At 55.0% G+C, this 7,285-nt stretch overlaps 1 protein-coding gene across 4 annotated transcripts; it reads left to right on the forward strand.

The window, feature by feature from the left end:
- LOC110390163 (maestro heat-like repeat family member 5) lies at positions 18 to 5,542 on the forward strand. 4 transcript variants are annotated; one of them, XM_021381370.1, is made up of 13 exons: positions 22 to 164; positions 477 to 563; positions 796 to 900; positions 1,135 to 1,284; positions 1,458 to 1,609; positions 2,001 to 2,148; positions 2,586 to 2,723; positions 3,055 to 3,231; positions 4,147 to 4,302; positions 4,449 to 4,550; positions 4,667 to 4,769; positions 5,009 to 5,068; positions 5,353 to 5,542. In XM_021381370.1, exons 2-13 carry the CDS (start codon positions 489 to 491, stop codon positions 5,481 to 5,483), a joined length of 1,497 nt encoding a protein of 498 aa, XP_021237045.1. In that variant the 5' UTR covers positions 22 to 164; positions 477 to 488; the 3' UTR covers positions 5,484 to 5,542. The 4 variants fall into 4 exon arrangements, with proteins under 4 accessions (XP_021237048.1, XP_021237047.1, XP_021237045.1 ...); XM_021381373.1 differs by lacking the exon at positions 4,667 to 4,769 and having other exon boundaries at positions 18 to 164; positions 5,353 to 5,494; XM_021381371.1 differs by lacking the exon at positions 5,009 to 5,068.

The following is a 7,285-nucleotide window of genomic DNA, read 5'->3' on the forward strand; positions in this document are numbered from 1 at the left end:
TCTGACTCAACATTGAGGCACTGTTCCCAGCACAAGGTCTCTCTATTTGCAGCGAAGTGAGAGCAATTGCGGAGGATGAAATAAGACCTCTTTTAAATGGGTGCTTCAAAGCCATCTTCTACCTTCCTCCAAGAGAGAACTTGAACATTCAGCTCTACGATCAAGTATGTACCGGATGAACTACTGGAGGTCCCATGCCTCTGGATTGTTCATGTGCAGAGATTCCTAGAGATCCTTGCAGGCGGGGGCTTGGCCTCGCTTCCCCCCACCCCTTCCCTCTCACTCTTGCCATGGGCCTGGCAACACCCAGTGCTCACAGCCTGATCTGCGCACAGCAGCTTTGTGGCCACGGGGTCTCTCCCAGGCTGTGCATGCATCTGCAGCTGTCCTTCCTTGTAGTCAAAGGGGTTCGTAGCAGTTTCCTCAGGGTGAGAGGGCACTCTGAAAGACTTCCACAACCTCTGTTCTCTTTACAGACCCTGCATGCAATGGACAACATGCTGCAGATGTTGCTGGTCAGCCATCACACCTCCAGCTGTGAGGAGCCGTGGAATATCTTGGAGGTCTGTCTCTTGCAGAGCTCTGCCTCCAGAGTTCTCTTTGGTAGAATTACAACCCCCTCCATAGGAACGGCATGGGCCACAGCAGGAGCCTGCAAGGCACCTCAGTGGCAGTAGCCTCACGAAGGGCTTGGCTCCAGCTCAGGGGGAGCCGGGATGGATGCTGTGATTCCAGCCAAGAGTTCAGCAGTACTGCTTCTCCTGGAGTGGGCATCAGCAGCTTCTCTCCTCACAGGTGCTGCTACGCTTCACCAGCACCCAGAACAAAAGTGTGTGTGAGAGGGCCATGGAACGGATCTCAAAGCTTATCAGTTTCATCACCAGCAGTCACTGGCAGGAGGTAAGGAGCCAGGAAGTTCCCAGACAGCCTTTCTCCCCTTCCCTGCATCCCAGAGCAGCCTACAGCTCAGGGGTACCTGTAAGACAAGCTTGAGCACAGGCGGGAGACTTTGGCATGCATTTACCCTGAAGCGAGGGTCTTCATCCTTCCTTTTCCTCTGGTCCTCCCACCCCACACCCTGTTCTCTCACTCAGTTTGACATGTCTTCCCTCCATTCCTTCCTTCTTGCCATAGCCATTTGGAAAATTCTTTCAACCTTCTCAGAGGACACGCATCGTCCACATGACCCTTGAGATCATTGGAGACTGCGGCACTGAGGACAAGGAGTGGGCCAATTTTATGCTGGGTGTATTTCTGAGAGACCCTGCTACCTGGCTGACGGATGTAAGCAGTCTGAAGCTGGATTGCCGAGCCCTGCCCGGCCCTCCACAGCTCTTGGGCATCCAAAGCCGCTTCAAGCCAGCCTAGAGCAGTGGGAAGGGCAGTACTAGCAGTGGCTGCGGGGCAAATGGCTGCAGGACAGCGGCAGCAGCATTCTCCCTGTGTCATCCAACCAGGTGCCCAAGATTCTGGAGTTCATCCAGAGAAATCTGGGAAGCAACAGGACATCCCTTCAGCAGGCCCTCTCCTCAGTGCTTCTTGTGATGACCAAACAGTTTCCCAGGGATGTGCTGACAAGTGTGTTGACCGACCTTCCTCAGTGTGACAGGTACGAGCCCTGACAGCCCTGCACGCTTGTTCCATGTGAAGAGCGGGGCTCGGAGACGCTCTGGCTGCCAGAGCCAAGGAAAGCTGCAGGACATCCCCGGGGAGCAGGCCCTCCATCCCACTGTGCTTTCCAGCGCTGGTGGGCCGCTCAGGGCTGCAGCAGCCAACGCCGACCATGGCAGCCCAGAGCCCCCACCAGGTTCCTGCCCTGCCCCTCGGGAAAGGCCATCTCAGCCCCTCCTGCTTGCCCAGGCTGGGTCCCCAGGCCTCCCCAAGCACACAGGGCAGCAGGGCCGGGGCTGCCGCACAGCCTGGGGCCTGCCGGGCCTGCCTGAGCCATGGCGCTGTGGCTGAGGCAGCCTTGCTGACACAGCATTGCTCTTTGTTTGCAGCACTACCCTGGACATCTGGAAGAGAGTGCTTACTCTGCCAGAAACTTCAGAGAGGATCTTGGAAGAACTGTGCCCTGTTCTCCAGGACCAACAGCTATGTGCGGTCTTTAACGTCACCACAGCAAAGTTGGGCCTCCTTCACTTGACTGTGAGTTACCGGACAAGGCACCGTGCTCTCCTTCAGGGCTCTCTTTCCCCAGCTCCCTGCCTCCCCCTGCCTTGCTCCCCTGACTGGAAACCTGGGGCAGGGCAGGGGCAGAGCCGGGGCCATGGCAGGGGCTTGGGAGAGGCATGGCCTCTGCACAGGCTGAGCAGGCTGCAGGGCTGGGGAGGGGAAGTGCCCATGGCCACCACATCTAGTGCCATTTTTGTCCCAGCTCCTGCAGGTCAATTGCTTCTCAAAGGCATGGGAGCAAGAGGCTGTGAATGGTCAGAGGGCAGGAGGGCCCCTCCAAAGGCCCTGCTGCCCCAGGCCAGGCTGTGTGGCCCCAGGGCCCTGCCCTGAGCTGCCAGAGGAGCCAGGAGCTGCAGGGTGCAGGGAGTCCTGCTGCCTCTGTCTGGCACTCACTGCTGCGTTTGTTTCAGATGATGCCTCCCACTGAAGAGAACCTGAAAAAGTTGCGTAAACCAATACTGCTCCAGAGGTTTCTGAAGATTGAAAGCCTTCCAATACTCTGGCTGGTGCTCAGAGGCCTTGTCCTGCTGTCAGAGAGACCTGAGACGGTGAGCAGGACCTAGTCAAATGAAGCCCTGTTGGCAGACTGGCACTGGGGCAGTAGGCATTGTTGTGGCTTGTCCTTGCCTGAGACTCAGGAGTTGGAGTGATGGCCGTGGTGGGGCCTGGTAGCTGCCTGGGGAGATTTCCAGGAACTTTCCAGATGGGTTACTTGGGGGCCTGTTGGAAAAGGGGGTGGCTGAGCAGGGGACCTGGAGTCCTTGCTCTCTGCTGCTGCCCCAGGGAACAAGGCGTGTGTGTAGTGCCCTGTAAACAGAGCTTTTTCACCAGGGTGGCCATTGCCCTCTTGATGAAAAGGAAATGGTGTGTTTTGTGCAGGCAAGAGGAATGCAGGCCCTGTTGCCAGGTGTCATGAAAACTCTGCGGTTTGCCAACACGCACATTGTTCTGAAGGCGCTGAATATCTGCAGAAATGTAATGAGTCATCTGAGGAAGAGGGAGGCCAGTCTCATTGCTCTGGAGCTGGCTCAGAAGCTCCTGCCTCTATTTAATCACGTAAGTCTGCTGCAGGAGTGCTGCAGTTGGGTGCTCAGCAAAAGGGCCTTCTCCTTTCTTTGCTTCTCTGGGCTCTTGTGGGATGTCTTCTGGGCTCTGCAGCCCAGCAGGCCTTGTCCCTGGCAACTTGGCTGTTGGTGGTGTCGTGAGGCCCCTGTGCTGAGGCCCAGCCCAGCCCCTGAGCAAAGCATCTGCTGCCTAGGGTTGCTTTCAGGCCCTCCAATGGTCCCTTTACTACCAGCACCAGGCATTCTCCCCATGTGCTGTAACAGTGAGCTAGAGACTAAGCAGGCAGCGTGTGCCCCAGAGGCATTGCCGACAGCCAGCCCTGTCTCCTCCTTGGTCTGGTTCCCAGAGAGCTCTGCTCTGACCTGGTGGGGTGGCTGGGGGAGCACCCCGAGGCACAGGCACCCCGTGCTGGAAACCTGTTGCATTGCTTTGCATGGGCCCACAGTGCCTTCATGCAGAATGTGACTTCAAAGCTTCTCCCTTCACATCTGCCATGCCTACACTTGTGCTCACCATGGGCAGCGAGAGTGTGTTGCTGAGTGAAAACACACTCACACACACACACCATAATAGCAGCAAGAAAAAGGCTTTTTTTATTCAAAGCATAGCGTTCCTTTATAATACTTGTTATCTACTATTGCCATCTAAAGCTTACTCCCTTAATGCTGATTGGATATTTTTGCTGAGGCATGTAGCAGTGAAGCATGAAGCAGCATTTTCCATCTATTGACATATGAAAAGGGTAGCTTATCGGATCATCTTAGTTTCCCATTTTTCTTGCGTCACGGGTACATTCTTTGGTCGACTAGTCCTAGTTCCCTCAGGGGAGGGGCCTTTCTCGTTACATCTCGTATCCTCGCAACCGCCTATTACAACAGCTGAGGTCCTCCTGTTCTCCTCCCCTAGGTGTCAAGTGAAGTGCGAGAGTGTTCCATCCGCCTCTTCAAAGATGTGACAGAGGCTGTGGTGTGGTGGCTAAAGGGAACCATGAAGAAGAACGTGCACAGGGGCCTGCTACCTCTGCTGTTTCACATGAGTGACGAGAGCCCGAGTGTTGCACAGGTACGAATTTCAGACCTGACCAGTACACAGGCAAGGGTGTGCTGACCCGTCAGGGGTGGTCTGGGAATTGAGGGCAAGGGCCACAAGCATTCCAGCTCTTGGGATGTGTGTCACTGGTGCCATCTCCCAGCATCTGTTCTCTGTAGGCCTCTGGGGAAGCCCTTGTTGCTTGTGCAAAGTTCCTGAACTGGAAGAAGCTCAAGCACCTGGCCAAGAGGCAGAAAAAAATGGAGATCAAGGAATATTTGGTAAGGACAACCACACAGCCCCCACCTTTTTCCTGGGGAAGGGGATGCTGGCAGAAGGAGCTGCACCAGCAGCGTGGGAGAGTCTGCAAACCCCATGCCTTTGTGTTCTTCCCCAGCTGCAGCAGGACAAGGGGAGGGTTGATGAATACCTGTGGCAGAGCCTGCTGTACGTGAAGGATTCTCAGGCCACTGTGCGATATGAGGCTGCCGAATTCACGGGTGAGCCCAGCCCCTGGGTCCCTCTTTAGGCCCTGCCCTGGCAGCAATGAGCAGCCCTGCAGCCCCCAGATACACCCTGCCCATGCCGGTAGCCCCGGTGGGTGCCTTGCTTAGGTCCCCCCTTGGGCACTGTCCCTGCCTGGGGCACAGGAGGGGAAGCAGCTGGGCTGGCGGGGCCAGGCTTGGTGCTCCTGGGAGCATGCTGGGGAGTGGGGGTCTGACAGGAGCTCTTTACCTAGGGCTGGCTCTGCAGTGCTCCTCAGACCACAGTGAGGGAAAGCTGAACATACTCTGCAGTGGTGAGTGAGGGCAGTGCTGTGTGTGCTGGGGCTGGGGGCAGGGGACAAGGCCTGAGCGGGCAGCCATGCCTTGCCCTGCTGCAAGGAAATGCTGCAGGGGCAGAGAAACATTCCTGGGCCAGATGGAGTACTCCTGAGCAGTGGCCTCCATCCAATCCCTCAGTCTCACGTGCTCCTCCTGGCCTGGAAAAGCAATGGGTGCGGCTGGCACAGTCTGGAGGGGATGCTGGTGGGTCTCTGCAGGTCGGTGGGTTTCATCTCTGCTCTATTTCCCTCTGTTGCAGCTCTCCAGCCTTTGGAAGATGACGCCCATCCAGCAGTCCGTTCTGTGGCAACTGAGATAATCCAGAGATGTCAAAGCCATCAGGCAGAACCAGCACAGAGCAGGCTTGCAGCACTGTGCTGCTGGCCCTGAAAAGCCATCTGTCCTGCAAAAGATGACCCTAATCAATAAACTCGGATTACAGAGCTGTTCCCTTGGTGTCCTCCTGTGTTGAGCTGACGTGCAAGGTTTCTGTAGTGGTGGGCTGCACGAGCGACCAGCGTGAGGAGAGCCGGGGAGCTGTCCCATAGGGAAAAAGAGCCTGCCCCAGCTGCCTCCAAATGGGACCTGCCCCTAGAGGAGCCCACACAGAAGCAGCTGGATCAGGGCTGAAGGGGGCAGCATCCCACGAGGAGAACCATGGTGGTGCAGATTGTCCCTCTGCAGCCCGTGCTGTCGAGAATGGACAGAAATCAGAGGATTGGTCTGGATACAGGAGTGCATCCTCAGCATGTTTGCTGACGAGACTCAGCTGGGAGGTGCTGTTGATTCTCCAGGGGGATGAGAGGCCTCTCATGGGGATACAGATCCTTTGGAGAAGTGGACAATCAGCAACAGCATGCAGTTCCACTGAGGAAAATCTAAAAATTCCCCAAACCGGCATTCATCATTCCTAAGAACTTCATGGCCTTTCCTCGAGGTCTGTCCAGGCCACTCTCCCCTCTGTGTACAAAATTAGACTGACTAAACCTCAGTACAGACGGGACAGGATGTCAAGAACATCCTCTACACTGCTGCTGGAGAGAAAGGTCCCACTTGGAGTTTGTGGCAAAGAGCCTCAGGAGAGACCCGAGGCCGACCCCTGGGATTCTGGAGTCGAGCGTACAGGGGGTCCGAAGAGGGCTACACTCCAACTGAGAAGGAGATCTTAGCCGCGTATGAGAGGGTTCGAGCTGCTTCCAAAGTAATTGCTACTGAAACACAGCTTCTTCTTGCCCCTCGACTGCCAGTGCTCAATTGGATGTTTAAAGGAAAGGTTCCCTCCACCCATCATGCTACTGATGCCACCTGGAGTAAGTGGATTGCGTTGATTATGCAGCGAGCTCGGACGCAGAATCTCAGTTGTCCAGGGATCTTAGAGGTGATCATGGACTGGCCTGAAGGCAAAAAGTTTGGAACATCACCAGGACAAGACGTATCGTGTGCTAAAGAGGCCCCACCATACAGTGAATTACCAGAAAATGAAAAGAAATATGCCCTGTTCACAGATGGATCATGTCGTATTGTGGGGAAGGATCGCAGATGGAAATCTGCTGTGTGGATCCCTACACAAGTTGCAGAGGCCACTCAAGGAAAAGGAGAATCAAGCCAATTTGCAGAGGTAAAGGCTGTCCAGCTGGCCTTAGATGTTGCCGAATGGGAGAGGTGGCCAGTGCTTTATCTTTACACTGACTCATGGATGGTGGCAAATGCCTTATGGGGGTGGTTACAGCAGTGGGAACAAAATAACTGGCAACGAAGGGGTAAACCTATTTGGGCTGCTGAACTGTGGAAAGACACTGCTGCCCGAATTAAGAATATGGTTGTAAAGGTGCGTCATGTAGATGCTCGTGTGCCCAAGAGTCAGGCTACTGAAGAACAACAAATCAACTATCAGGTAGATCGAGCCTCCAAAATTAAGGTGGCTCAAATGGACTTGGACTGGCAACACAAGGGTGAATTATTTCTAGCTCAGTGGGCCCATGAAACCTCAGGCCATCAAGGAAGAGATGCAACATAGAAGTGGGCTAGAGACCAAGGGGTGGACTTAAGTATGGATGCTATTGCACAGGTTATTCATAACTGTGACACATGTGCCACAGTTAAACAAGCCAAGAGGATGAGACCTCTTTGGAGGGAAGGGAGAAGGCAAAAGTATAAATATGGGGAGGTGTGGCAGGTTGACTATATCACCT

The sequence above is a fragment of the Numida meleagris genome, chromosome Z (assembly GCF_002078875.1).
Source record: "Numida meleagris isolate 19003 breed g44 Domestic line chromosome Z, NumMel1.0, whole genome shotgun sequence".
Classification (NCBI taxonomy): Eukaryota; Metazoa; Chordata; class Aves; order Galliformes; family Numididae; genus Numida; species Numida meleagris.

What these genes read in the sequence shown, in the direction of transcription:
- LOC110390163 (XM_021381370.1), top strand. Translation starts at nt 489, where the DNA reads ATGGACAACATGCTGCAGATGTTGCTGGTCAGCCATCACACCTCCAGC. An exon ending in AGCCGTGGAATATCTTGGAG is followed by an intron (nt 564 to 795) that starts GTCTGTCTCTTG and finishes CTCTCCTCACAG; the next exon opens with GTGCTGCTACGCTTCACCAG. An exon ending in TGAGGCTGCCGAATTCACGG is followed by an intron (nt 4,770 to 5,008) that starts GTGAGCCCAGCC and finishes CTCTTTACCTAG; the next exon opens with GGCTGGCTCTGCAGTGCTCC.